Source organism: Talpa europaea (assembly GCF_964194135.1).
Source record: "Talpa europaea genome assembly, chromosome: 15".
In the NCBI taxonomy this organism is placed as follows: Eukaryota; Metazoa; Chordata; class Mammalia; order Eulipotyphla; family Talpidae; genus Talpa; species Talpa europaea.
In genome coordinates, this window is record NC_140083.1 from 7,116,902 (window position 1) to 7,131,270 (window position 14,369).

The 14,369-nt window shown below is 41.0% G+C and overlaps 1 protein-coding gene across 31 annotated transcripts in view; it reads left to right on the forward strand.

Annotated features, from left to right (window-relative positions):
• The window catches only part of RBFOX2 (RNA binding fox-1 homolog 2), a gene marked incomplete at its 5' end in the record, with an annotated part of 239,344 nt that overhangs the window by 82,094 nt on the left and 142,881 nt on the right, over positions 1–14,369 (forward strand). For 26 of the 31 annotated variants that reach the window (XM_084256411.1, XM_084256412.1, XM_084256414.1 and 23 more), the window contains one exon: positions 946–996. The exons of the other annotated variants lie outside the window; for them this stretch is intronic. In XM_084256411.1, the coding sequence (XP_084112537.1) occupies positions 946–996 (51 nt within the window). The remainder of the gene's footprint in view (positions 1–945; positions 997–14,369) is intronic. 31 annotated transcript variants of the gene reach the window in all.

A 14,369-nucleotide genomic window follows, 5' to 3' on the forward strand; every position in this document is an offset into this window, starting at 1 on the left:
AGTATCCTGAAAGGTGAGCGCCTTCTTTACTCATCTTTCTTGCTCTGTCTCTCATCTGCAGCACTTAGACTATATTTGGTATCCAGTGTGTTGGCTGAAAGAATGCAGGGGTCAGGTAGACTGCAGATGAGCATGCTCGCAGGGTGTGACTTCACACGAACCTAAGGGTTTGCACAGCTCTCCTGAGTTATTGTTCTCGCCCTCAGCGATTTTAATGGTTAATGTGAGACCAAGCATGATATAAAAATGTTAAAATATAAAATGATTTATTGAATTATATTCAATAAATATAAATAATAAATATATAATAAATGTGATTTATTGACTTATAAATAATTGGAAAGGTAAATTATATGTGTAACCCAAATAAATTTTAACATGTAGATGGTAGTCGTCACTGAGTTCACAGGGGGATGTAGAGTCACGTAGAGGAAGTCTTGAGCAGGGGCAGAGTTTCATCTAGGTTTGAAAGAACTGAGCCCCAGCAGACTGATAGAGAGGAGGGGCTAAAACTTATTAGATCAAGAGGTAGTTTTCAGTAAGGGTGGTCCCGTACCTTTCTGTCCAGGGACATTTACAATGTGTTGTATAACCAGCTATTGGGAGTGCTGTGGCTTTTAGTAGGTAGGAGTTAACAATACTAAGTCCCACAACTGCCTGGAAGCACAGTTGCTCCCAGGGTGAGATATACTGGGAAGTAAACAGATTTAGCTGTAACAGGGAGGGAAATTGTGTTCATAAATAGTGTTCCAAAGCAAATACTTTATGTTTGCTTTGTATTGTAGAGACTGGACAGGGAGATGTATGTCGTTAGGTAGGGTGGGATAGAGTAATGGAACACCTCAGAAACCTGAGCAGGAATTTATCTTTCATCAGTTTGGGTGATTTTGACTATTGTTAACATTTTATTTCTTCTCATAGTTGGATTTCTTTTCTTTCTCTTAGAACGAGCCTCTGACCCCGGGTTATCATGGATTCCCAGCGCGGGACAGCCAGGTTGGTATCTGCTGTTATAACTTAGATGGGTGTGTGTGTGTGTGTGTGTGTTGTAAAGATGCTCTGATAGAGAGCATTTCTTGAAATAATTTTTTTTGGAGAGTGATATGAATAATTTCATCAGTGAATTTACATTTAGAGATATAAATGTATCTCTTAATCACAAAGAATTATAATTACATTATTGACATTTTAGATATTATAGGGGGAAAAAACTTTCAAGCACAGCCGTAATTACTTTTGTTTTTTTCTTCTCTAGGCTATTGAATAATTTTTTAACCTGGTTTTCTTGATGATTCATAAGCTATGATAACAGGTCTTGATGCTGGGATTGTCTATTTGTTCCCACTTAGCTCTTGCCTGCACAGATTTTCTAGTCTTTGTAATAATAATCTGCAGCAAGAAAATTCCATTCTCCTTCCTGGGGGAATTTAGCCTTATGGTTTTAATTAGGGAGGTCTTGCTAAAAGAGGGAAGTTTCTGCTGGCTTACTTTCTTACATAGGGAGGATGATTGGGAGAAGCCCAGCCTTTGTGGGTTAGAATAGAACTGCTTCCTGTAAGACATCATTTGGATGATTCAGGTGATGGAGTAAAATGTCTTCCTGTCTTTTGTTGTTTGAAGCCTGGAGCAAGTGAGGCTGAAACAGTTAGGACAGAGAAACGGGAGGCTGCCTCAGACATGCTGCGGCTTAGGTCACTTAGTTTCTGACACTTAACTCCTTGCTATTTGGTGATACATTCCTCAGGAGATTTGAAAGAGTAGTTCTTGGAAATATCTTTGAATGTCAATCCAGTGATTCCTTATAGATTTGTTAAAAAAAATCCATTCTTAGTTTTGTCCAAGGAATATGAGTCATCAGAGCACTCACCCAAAAGGTTGACACAGTTTCCCTTTCTAGGAGTTAATTGAATCTCCTCAACCCCCCTGAAAATGCTCTTGAAAACTAGAATGATGCCACAATCAGTCACCACTTGAGGACCTTCCAGATTGCACTTATTTGCCCCATTCTTGTGCTTAGTATGCTGGGCTGGCATCCGGTTGGCCCTAGGTAGGTATGGAGAGACATGGGGAGAGTGTTGTTTCTCTCTGTTCATCTTCTAGTGGCATCATCACCATCTAATGGAAGATGGTCACGTGGAAGCTTTTGTTTTAAGTTACGGTCATTTACCCTAAATAGCAAAGAAAAACTAAAGTGTTTGTGGTTTGGATCTTCCCTAGAACTTTTATATGCTGAGAGAATTATGCCCTGGAAAAGTAGTTTTACATCCTGACCGTACATCAGACAAAGTAGTGTTGCTTGGATATCCAGACCCCAGAATTCTGATTAAGTAGGTCTAAGGTTGGGCTTCACCTTCCAACATTTAGAAATTCCTCCTGGTGATTCTGTTTTGCAGCCAAGATGGTGGCATACAGTTTTGTGGGTGCTTTAGGAATGTCATTTTTGTTTCATCCTGCACTTTTCACCTCAGATGTGAGGGATCATGGTCATTCTCTTACTCTAGTCTTGGATATAATAGAAATGGTTAATTATTTATAAAATGTTGCTTATTTTGATATAGGAAGGTGAATGTAATTGAAGTAAAGTGTGGGAGTAGACTTCGTCAGTTTAAAAGGATCCAAAAGAGTATTGTATTGTGCTGTCTTCTTCTGGAGGGGATTACAGATCAATAAGGAACTAAGCAAAAGCAATTAAGAGACATTTGTTAAAGGACAAAAAGTAGCTGCTTTGCTTAGAACTACTTTACTTTTCTTTTGCAGCAGGGACCCACTTCTGAAACCTACGTCTCCATCACTCACACTCTCTCTGCTGTAGGCCCACGCAGACCCTTTGCCATGAGTTAAAGCTGCTAATTTACTTTGAGGCACATTCTGTTGGTGACAGGTTTATTTTGGTTTATTTTCTTTGGGCTTTGTTTTGTTCTCTGGCTGGATCTTTGAATTAGAAATCTTAGAGCAGTGCAAATAGGCAAATATTGAATAGCTGCTTGTTGTATTTGATGAATACAGAATCCAAATGAGTACTGCTAATTAATGCACTAACCTTATGAACTCTCACTTTGTGCTTTGAGATTTGGGAGGCATTTATCAGTGTGAAACACCGGTCACTGAGCAGCCTGAGCTAGACAGAAACTGAACTTGTGATCTTTACATCTCCCCAGAGCAGGTTGTCTCAGCAAATCCAGGAGCCAGGAAGGGGGGGGAGGGGAGTGCAGGTGAATTTTAATTGTGTGCCTATTTTCTTTCCTTATACTTTTGCTCTTTCTTTCTAAATAGATAGGAACCATCCCTGGGCTAGGAGTTTTCTCAACATCTAATGCTGATTTTAAAAAAGCTTAAAAGTTACAATCTTTTGGTTGTTGTGGAGAACTTTCACCAACATTGTCTCATTTCATCCTCACATCCACCTTTTGAAGTAGATAAATGCTCTCCTTGGAGAAGTAAGGACACTGAGCTATACCAGAGTGAAGTGACTTATCCAAGATAACAACACATGTAGTAGCTGAGAATTGAAATTTGTCTTTTGTTTGTTGGGGGCCCTCATTGGAGGCTGGGTATTAATGACTCACTCAAAGACAGCATGGCCTGTGCGTGTGTGCCAGCTCACTCTTCATAGTCTACATGGAGCTCAGCCTGTAGGTCTAGGAGTCCTTGACCTTTGGTTCAGGGTTATTATGACTAAATTCCTTAGCACTAAGTGGGCCAGCATGTCACTGCTTCTGTGTCCTTTTTCATCCTATGATGTAAGCTCCCAGTAGCACATTCCATTTAAAAACCTGTGACAGAAAGGTGGGGCAAAAACCACCGGACACCCTATCACCTTGTAGAGATTTTGCTTTCTAAGGCAAGGTCACCTCAGCCTTATTCCCCAATCAGTTAACAAGGTTTGTGGGGTAGAAATCCTTTACTTTTATAAAGCACCCTGAGGGCCTTCACCACTTGCTGATGGGGTCTCTCTAGGGAGGTAGAGGAGACAAACATTTTTCCTGACTTGCAGAAGTGAGAACCAGCCCAGAAAGGCTGGATGTTTTATCTTAGCCCTTGCAGGATTTTAGCTTGATGATACCATGGTAGGGTTTATATTCCTAACTGACCATTTCTTCATGATTTATATGTATGTGCTTATGTGAGTTTTTAAGTGTTAAATTGGAATATTTTGTGGGTTTGTAATATTTCTTAAATGAGAGAATATTTGTGTTGTGTTAGCACCAGAATTTCTATAAATACATATGTTACTCCAGCATTTTTATATAGGAGGGGCTTAGGAGCAGCAGTCTGACTAGAAGGGGCTTAGTACTGCAATGTTTTTGCTAATCTTGTTGGGATGACCCTCGGGGGACCCCCAGAAAGTAGGATGGGAGTCCTAAGGCCAGCTCCTTGCCACCTGTTGGTGTTATACTTTATGTCTGTTACAATTAGGGACATCTTATAATTTATCATTTAAGTTGGGGCACTTTGGAGAATGGAAAGGAATGCAAATGTTGAAACGTCCTGAGCAAACTGGGATGAGAAGGATGTGTGGTAGCTATAGTTAAAGAAGAGAGTGACTCTCCTCTTAACTGATTTGGTCGGCTCAGGATTATGGCACAGTGCGTTGCCCAACACTTGACCTGTTTGGGAACAAAGCCTGGCCTTTTGCATTTGAGATGAGATAGCAGAATCTTCTTGGTACAGGTGTTGAGTTAGCTCTGTGGCTGAGAATATTAGTAAGTTTTTTTTTGTTTAAAGATGTATTTATACAAGAACTGGGGTACAGGCCAGATGCATGGGAGGGTGAGAGGATTCACCAGAGACAGAGCGGGGAACAGAACAGGCAGAGTGACGAAATACACTGCTGAGAGGAGCAGCGGGCACGACAGGAGAGGTCTGCTGCCATGTGGGACCCTCCCCTGCCAGCCGGGATCAAACCTGCGCTGCAGAGGCTGCAGACAGCTTCACAGTGCAGCGCTCAACCGCCTGCGCCACCAGGGGACGCCCTATTAGTAAGCTTTTAAACAACATATGCTTCCGTGTGTACTCTTGATCTTCATAGTAGTTCTGCCAGTAGCTTGGGCTTTATCTCTATTTTATACTCAAGAAAACTAAAGCAGAGATTTTAAATGAATTTCCCAATATCTCATAGATGGTAAGTTCAGAATTGGACTTACCCTCTGAATTTTCAGCATCCCTGTTTTGCATTCCTTTTCTTCTGTCGGTGTTCTCTCTTTGAGAGAACAGATACTATGGGGTCTTGGGAGAAAGTGGGGGCATAAAGTCTTCATAGGGCCTGGAGGTGTCTTGTCAAGTTTCCTTCCTATCTTGTTTGTTAGAATCATGTATGAGCCATAATTTATTTTATTTTGCATTTTAAATATAAAGAAAATGTTAATGTCTTTTTGTTTTTTTTTTTTTTTAAAGATTTATTTATTTATTTATACAAGCACTGGGCACAGTCAGAAGTGCAGGAGGGTGAGAGAATTCACCAGAGCCAGAGCAGGGAGCAGAGCAGGCAGAAGGACCAAAGTACACTGCTGAGGGGAGCAGCGGGCGGCAGGAGAGGTCTGCGCGCCATGCGGGACCCTCCTCTGGTGGCCGGGGAGCAGCCGGGGATTGAACAGGTGCTACAGAGGCTTCAGGCAGCTTCGCAACCCAGCGCTCAACCGCTGCGCCACCGGGGAGGCCCAAAATGTTAATGTCTTGATGTCAGTTTCTTTATTTGAAAATGTTAGCGAGTGGCTCCTTAAAAGTTTCAGAAAAAAATATGGTTTTTAAAATTCTGTGAAATGCCCCTGCATGACAGGTCAGTGGGAATGTCAGAGGAGACGTTCACATCGAGTGGCAGCTCCGGAGTGGCAGCCTTTTCGTTTTGGAAGACAGAGTAGAAATGACCTGGGCATTTGTTTCAAAGTGATTTTCTTCTCAATATCTTTATTTCACTTTTCTCTACCAGTTCTCCGCTGGACTGGACTTATTATAATCCAAACAAATTTTCAGGATGCTTAGTTATCTTGGTTGTGAACCATGAACAATAAACAGCAAATATATTTTCTGTCCTACTGATTTGGTTTGGTGGCAAAGAAATGATGGGTGCTTTTCTCCCCTGTGGGTATTTGGCTTAGAGGACTTAGTGAGGTCATTCAAGTTCTAGATCAGTGCTTTCAAGCTTGAAAAAAGATGGCCGCCTCCAGCAAACAGTATCTTGTACATATGCACGTATGTGTGCTTGCACATATTTGTGTGGCTATACCTAAGAACCAGTCTTGTCAAATAAAGCTGGTCCTTGCTATGTTCTAAGAACTGTGATATTTTCCATTATATTCTGTTTAAAAAATTATTGGTTGTGACCAATGATTGATTGCTCAAAATGGGTTTCCTGGACCGACTAATGAATTGAAATCTATAATTTTGAAAAACAAACTTCTAATAATTGTTACTATTATAGATGCACTCTATAAAGTATATTTGTACTCTTATGTCGACATCACTCTTAGCTAAACTCTTAAAAACATCCCATATCCTTTAGTGTCACTTTCCTAGTCCCCATCTCTCCACCCCGCCCTAAGAGACCACTAAGCTACTCTCTGTCTCTGTGGATTTGCCTATTCTGGACTTTCATATAGAGGGAATCACGTGATACCTGCTCATACATGGCTGGCTTCTGTCACATGGCTTTGTGTTTCCATGTTGGAGCTTGTGTCAGTACTTCATTCTTTTTCTGGTGGAATAATATCCCATTGTAGGGCTCTAACAGTGTGCTCATGTGAGCTTCCTCCTGCCCTCTATTCTGTCTCCTATAGCTCTCATTACATTCTTGCTGTTCTTGAACTCAGCAAGCTTGACCCCAGCTTCAGGTTTCTGGACTCAACATGTCCAGATCTGCAGCGCTCTTCACCTGGGTCCTCAGCTCCTCATTCAGGTCACAGGTACAGAGTTCTTTCTATAGAGAAGCCTTCCCTGACCACACAGTCTACAGTTAACTACATACATAAACTGTCCGTTTACCTTTTGCTAATCTCTAATCAATTATATGAAGTTTTCTTGGGCATGTTATTTATTATCCATCCCTTCCACTGAAGTCTGAATTCTGTGCTGGCTGAAACTTGGCTTAGAGTAGAGCCTGGCATATAGGAGCAGATCAATTAAGTATTTGTTGAGTAAATAAATGAAAGTTATCCTCAATTTAAAGAGACACTTGGAAAGGTTTTAAGCAGGACAGTGACATGATCTAGCTTACATTTTTAAAAACAATATTCTGGTTGCTGTGAAGATTGAATTTTATGAGAGCCAAACCAAAAAAAAAAAAAAAAAAAAAAAAGCAACCTCAGAACTAGTGTCTAGGCAACAGCTTTATCTCACGCATGTGTTTAGTGTCAGTCCCAGCTAGATCTTATTTGTTGAATGACAAATTCATCGTGCCCCTCTCCCAGTAGGAGACTGGATTAAGATGACTGATTCGAAGTAAAATGTCTCATACCCCTTCCATATCTCACAATCTATAATTTTCATACTGGTCATTTTTTAACTGAAATATTTCTGCTTTGCTTTTTAATTACAGAAATATGAAATCATTTTCTTCTTACTGCGTTGTTTAGAACCCCACTTTCAGCCTTCATACAAATTTTTTTCCCATATGGTTGCTTCTCACCAATATCTGGCACCTGGTCACCTACCAGTGATCTGGGTCCTTTGTGGTGTTGCTTTACACCCCCTAGTGGATGAAGGGCTGGAAATGCTGCCATGCCTAGTGTTGAGCCCATGTGTCAAGCAGCCATGTAATCTGCTGTGACTTCCATGATCTGGCCCCAATCTTTCCCTTCTGTTCCATGTGTATTTCTGTGTTCTGGCCACAGGCTTCACTATTGCATTTTAGATCCTTTCATTCTGCAAATAATGAAATAAGCGTGTCCCTCCTGGAAAAGATCATATTTTTTTCTCCTCACAGCCATGTGTATAAGTACCATACTTACTCTGCAATTTCTTGATTTATCAATTTTAGAACACTATCCTTTTTATAGAAAAAATTTATTTTGTATAGAAATTTTTTTTATTAAGTTTTCTTTTTTTAAAGATTTTTATTTATTTATTTACACAAGAACCGGGTACAGGACAGATTCACGGGAGGGTGAGAGGATTCACCAGAGACAGTGCGGGGAACGGAGCAGGCAGACAGATGAAATACACTGCTGAGGGGAGCAGCGGGTGAGACAGGAGAGGTCTGCCGCGCCATGTGGGACCCTCGCCGGCCAGCCGGGATTGAACCGGCGCTGCAGAGGCTGTGGACAGCTTCACAGTGCTGTGCTCAACTGCCTGTGCCACCAGGGGAGGCCCTTTTTATAGAAATTTTCTCCTAATAAGGCCATTGTTTGTTAAATCAATGCTCATTTATTTTTTTAAGATTTATTTATTTATGCATACAAGAGTTGGGGCACAGGCCAGAGACATGGAGGGTGAGAGGATTCACCAGAGACAGAGCGGGGAGCAGAACAGGCAGACTGACCGAAACCCACTGCTGAGGGGAGCAGCGAGCGAGACAGGAAAGGTCTGCTGCGCCATGTGGGTTGCTCCCTGGCTGGTTGGGGATTGAACTCGTGCTGCAGAGGCTGTGGTTTGCTTCATAGTGTGGTGCTTAACTCCTTGTGCCACCAGGGAGGCCCTCAATGCTCATTTTTAATTTCATTGCATTATTTTGTTATTGGGACTGTATATATGTTAGTTATGATTGAATCATAAAATAACTCTGATTACATTCCCTTTCTTACATATTTTTTGTTTTCCTGTGGAATTATTAAATATATATGAACATGTATTCAATAACTGCTTTTTAAAAAAGCACTATTGAGATATAATTTTCCATGCCATAGAATTCCCCAACATAAATGTACTAGTTCAGCAGCTTGGTTAAATATACGGGCTGTGCTGCATGAACGCAGTCTGGTTTTAGAACATTTCCACTCCCGCCCCACATTCCTGAATTTTTTTCCCATCAAGACCCCATTCTCTCCCCAGCCCCAGGTAATCACTGATATGCTTTCTGACCCTATAAAATTGTCTTTCATGGGTGTTTCCTGTCAGTGGAATCATGTAGTATCTGTGTAGTTTTGCGTGTGTGAATTCTTTAATGAGGTCATGTTGGTTTACATCCTTGTTTGTGGTTTAGAGGCAGAAGCTCTCCCCTCAGCTGTTACACCCACACCTGCCACATGTCATGTGTGACTTCTTTCATTTAACATGTTTCAAGGTTCATCAGTGTTGTAGTATGTACACTCTATCATTTCATTTTATTGCTGAATAATATTCCATTGTATAGATGCTGTTAACACATTTACCATTTGGTAGAGATTTTGATTATTTTCAGTTTGGTTATTATGAATAATGCAATTATGAATATTCACATACTACAAGTCTTTGTATCACATGTTTTAATTTCTCTTGAGTAGATTTCTAGGAGTAGAATTGCTGGGATATGGTAAGCTCATTCTTAAACTTTAACTGCTCAACTATTTTCCAAAGTGGCTTGGTTTATCCATCTTTTTGATGATGAGTATGATATGGTGGCATCTTACTGTGATTTCAGTTTGCATTTCCCTAATTGTTACTGATGTGTGGGGTTTTTTTTCATTTGCTTATTACCTATTTATAGTCTTTGTTGAGATGTCTGGTCATTTCTTTTGGTTGCTTCTTTTAAATTGAAGTACCGTCGCACTAGTAACATTATAGTTATAACTATAACTTTCGTAACTATAACTTTTGCCCTCTTTTTATTTGGTTTGTCTTCTTAGTATTGAATTGTAGGAGTCCTTTATGTATTCAGGATACAAATTTTTTGTCTGGTTCACAACTTAAAAATTTTTTTTACAGTTATGAAATGTCAGGAGACAAATCTTGTTCATCCCCCAGCAGAACAAAGCTGTGTTTTTAATCCTTATTTACAAAGTTTGGATAAATGTTGCTTAAGTATCTGATGAAAGAGATTGGGGAAGCCATCCCTGACTGTCTGGTAGGGCTGGGTGATTGCTCCAAGGAAGATCGGTAGGTTTATAGTGGCTTTGTGTCTGGCTGCCACCCTTCCCCTTAGTGGCAGGCCTGCTTGGGCAGGAAAGCTCTTTCTGTAGTGAAGAAAAATTATGCTGCTTCCTGTACCTCCTAAGGGGCGTGGTAGAGCCCAGGAGCAGCCAGGTTCATTGACTTTCTTTGTTTTTCTTTAAGGCTCTAGCTTCTCTGTGAGGCTGGTTCATGGAAGTTCCCCTGCGGGCACATGTGCACACGCACAGGCCATGCTCTGCTGTGACTGTAAATATCAGCTCTGTCACTGCAGGCTGCATGACTTTGTGCAAGTTTTTCCTTCTCAGAGCTTCAGCCTTTTCCGTCTATAAGATAGGACCAGTATCTGCTCTGACAGCTGTAGGGTTAGAGGTAATGAGGAAATTTCCTGGCATGTATTGGGGTCTCATTTATTTTATGAGAAAGAGGCCTTAGGTAAGCTTTGCAAAGGCATGATAAATTCTTACAGTTTCTCATTTCATTCTCTGATTTCATTCTGATTTGATTCTTCCTTATTTGCTAGGTGAAATGAATTTTATCTGTAGATTTGAAATTCTAGCCCAGGTACATGGCTTTGCCACATTTCTAAGAAAAATCTGTCTGTGTGAGGGAAATGAAATCTGTGTAAGTCTGTTTACCTAACACATGACTGGTCTTGGCAGTGTCAGCAGAAAGAGCGAGTCATTTCTGAGACTTTTATGACTTGCACAGCCTCTAGTCTGAACTGAGCCACAGCTTCAGGGCTCTCCACAGCCACCGCGCTCCTTCTGGCCCTGTCCACATTTCTTCTGCTTTCTAGGTCTCGCCACAGCCCTTCACATATCTGTCTTGCATATTTATTTCTTCCTGGGGCCTGTTGCTTGGAATGTTTCTCCTTTTTTCAGCAGGTCCTAAATATCCTTCAAGGTCCCTGGTGACAGCTTAATCTCTATTATGAAAATTTTCTTGAGGCACAGCGGGGCTCTCCTCTCTCACCTGCTGCTTCTCTTAGTCGTGTATTTCAGTAAATCCACCTTTTTTCTGTTCTCAAAAAAAAAATTTTTTTTTCCTTGATTGCCTCTCATGATTTGAACTCCCTCACAATGCTGTCTCTACGAGTGTTTCCATAAGGTTGAGTCAGGTGAGTTTGGGAATTATTGTGAAGGCTAAGCAAATTGTTTCATTCCTCTACGGCTTAGTTTTCTCATGTGTGAATGTGGTTGTTAAAAAAATTTCCTAGATCAAGAGTGATTTACTGGTCAATGCCATGATGTGGCGCTGACCTCAGTGTTCATTTCCACGTACTCTTCCCACTGCTGGAACCGAGTTTTTTCCTTTTCCAGTAAGGGCTCATTTGGCTCTACTGGGCTTGATTCTGTGGCTCTTGAGAGTGTTGTGCTTCCTTGCAGAAACAAGGGGAGCTTTTGTCTTTTAACTAACCTGAATCGGGCAAGGCCGTGGATCTGTGGAGATGAGTGACTTGAGCTGGAAGCAGAAAAAGGGATGCCGCTGGCTTGTGTCTCATCCCTCCTCCCTGCCTGGTTTCTTTGTCACAACCCCTCTCTTCTGCCGGTTCGATATTCCCCCAGCTTTGCTGCTTTTTGCTCGGTTTAGGATTGCTGTAATTTTAGGTTACCAGAACAGTTTGCATTTGACTCTTGACTCTTTGCTTATTAAGTGTTTTGTAAATGGATAGATCATAACTTTACTGCTTGGCTTTTCAGAGATTGACTATGCAGGCAGGCAATGGGTTTGTATTGTCATGAGACGTCTCATGTGGCCATTATAAAGAATTATGTGATTAAAGATTATTAACCGCAGGGACTATTTACAAAGGAAAATTACAGAATTTCCTTTAGTTGCAGTTTACAAAATTAGGAAACTCATCTGTCTAGAATTGCTTAAGGCAACCAAGTAGTTAGTAGGCACATTCCTGCTGTCATGGTTCGTGCCACCAAGCAGCACATCATCTTCTCATAACAGCCTACTCTTTTGTGAGTTACTTTTAGGAAGCTTGATACATCTCCTCAACCCTTGGTTCTTCAGCAGATAACCTTGGCTCACGAGCAGATGCTTTAGAATGAACCAGCTGGTTAAGTAGATGATAAGGCAAGTCCTTGTTGGTAGTCAATATAGTTATGAATTTCAACTACAGATTAAATATTTTTACTTATTAGCATTTACTGTATACTTTTATTCTGAGCTCACTTAGGGTTAATTTAGAGAGATGAGAATATAACAGATGAGAATTTGGTGCCAACAGAAAATAATTTTAGCAAATTCTGTGTAATCATGCATTTAAACAAAGGCCTACCTTGGATCTCACTGGGATCTCATTGCTCTGCTTGGCCTTTACCTAGGGAAAGCTCTGTAGAGGATATTCTAGACCTTCCATGTTCTGGCCCCAGTCTTTTTCCTTCTGCTTCATGTAAGATCTTCTGTGTTCTAGCCACATTAAGGGTTGGGTAGTGTAGCTTTGAAATCAGATGGGTTTCAGTTCTCATCCTTTGTTTTTGGTATTTTCCATGTTTAAATACAGTCCATCTGTTAAATCCCACTTCAAATGCTACTTCATTCATGAAGTCCTAATGTCCACAAGACTCCCAAGGCATATTCTTTCCACATTATAATGGCACTTTATTGCTGATTGTGAAGTTACAATGAGCAGGCTTCATGACACATGCAGTTCTGTGAGAACAGGACCCTGTCATACTCCCTGATTTTCTTCAAGACTCTGCACAGAGCGCCCAGTAGGAACTTGGTAAAGGGGTGGATTTAAAAGTAGACTCATCTCTAGCCTTCTTAAAACGCAGAGGCCACTCTGTTGGGATTATTTTCTTAGGGACAAAGAGGGAAAAATAGCATAGTTCAGATTTTCTCTAGGTTTTTATTGCCTTTGCTTTGCCAGAGCAATATGAAAAATTAATACTTAAGAAGCTGGATATCTGATCTTCTGCAAGAGAGTGCCTCTTACTAGTGTAATGGGCTTGGTCAAGTGGATATTAAATGTAAATCTGTCATTTTGTTGAGCTGTGGAAGGCTCTTAAAACATTCAATAAATATCCTTATTGAATTAGTATTACTTTTTGACAGGGGACTGCCTGTGTGTCTCCTATCATTAGGATCATTCTTTGTTCTTGAGAGCACTTCCAGCCTGTGTACCCACAAGGGGCGTGGATGGTCCTACAGCCTTCTAAGCTAATTCTGGTGCAGGGAATAGATACAGTAATTATCGCAGGTGAGGAAACCGAGGCTCAAAGAGATTTAAGGCCATGAGGCTGTTAGTTAGTGAAGCTGGGCTTTAAAGCTAAATGTGTTTGATTTCAAACACTACTGGGCACATGCCTTTCACGTGTTTACTTTTACTTGAATTTTTTTTTACTTGCATGTTTGACTTTTCTTAGCATTGTTACTTCCCTCTTTGCTCCCCTCTGCACCCTTTTGTAAGGGGATGATAATTCTGTATTATCTTTTTGTGGAACTGTATAGATTATCACTTTCATATCTATTTTCATTTGATCTTGGAGAGGTCTGCATGCAAGGGATAGGGCTTTAATTTCCATTGGCAGGTAAGGAAATTAAGATAATCTGGTTTTGTGAGAGATTTGCTAAAGTTGGTAGTAGTTAGTGGTATAAAACCAAGCTTTTATTTAAGTGACGTGTACTGACCTGCAGACTAAAGCTTTTAGCAGCATAATCTCTTTTTCAAACAAATTACGTGAACACAATATATAAAAAAGGTAAGTGGGTTGAACCTTGTAGAAAAGATACATAGAAGCCTGGAGCCCCACCTTCTGGACTTGCCTTTGGCCCTGAGCTGACTCATTGGACTAGAACACTGTTTGAAAATCACATTGTCAAAGAACTTCAGTGTCAGATCTGGATTCAAGTTACAGTTTAGGCCTGATATTTAACCTCTTATATTGCTTCCTTATTTGTAAAATAGATATGCTTTTCAGGGATTCCTGAAGGATGTTAACTAAAAAACATGCCAGAGGGCTAGCACAGTGTCCTGGGCTTCTCTGGCGGAGAGGTCAGTCTGCCACACGGGGCACTGGCCACTCACTTCTGCCTACAGGGTGCTAGGGGCTTGGCACAGAGGCTTGGGTACCCACGGAACATAGAACCAGGAAGGGCAAACATCCGATGTGAAGGATCAGAGAGGAAGTATCTTGGACATCTTTATACTCTGCCGGTGTAGCTTATAAACCGCCGGAGACAATGTATAAATGAATGAGCATGGCTGAATTCTAGTAAAACTTTATTTGTGGGGCCTCCCTTCCGGCGCAGGCGGTTGAACGCCCCACTGTGAAGCTGTCCACAGCCTCTGCAGTGTGGGTTCCATCCTGGCTGGCCAGAGAGAAACCCACCTG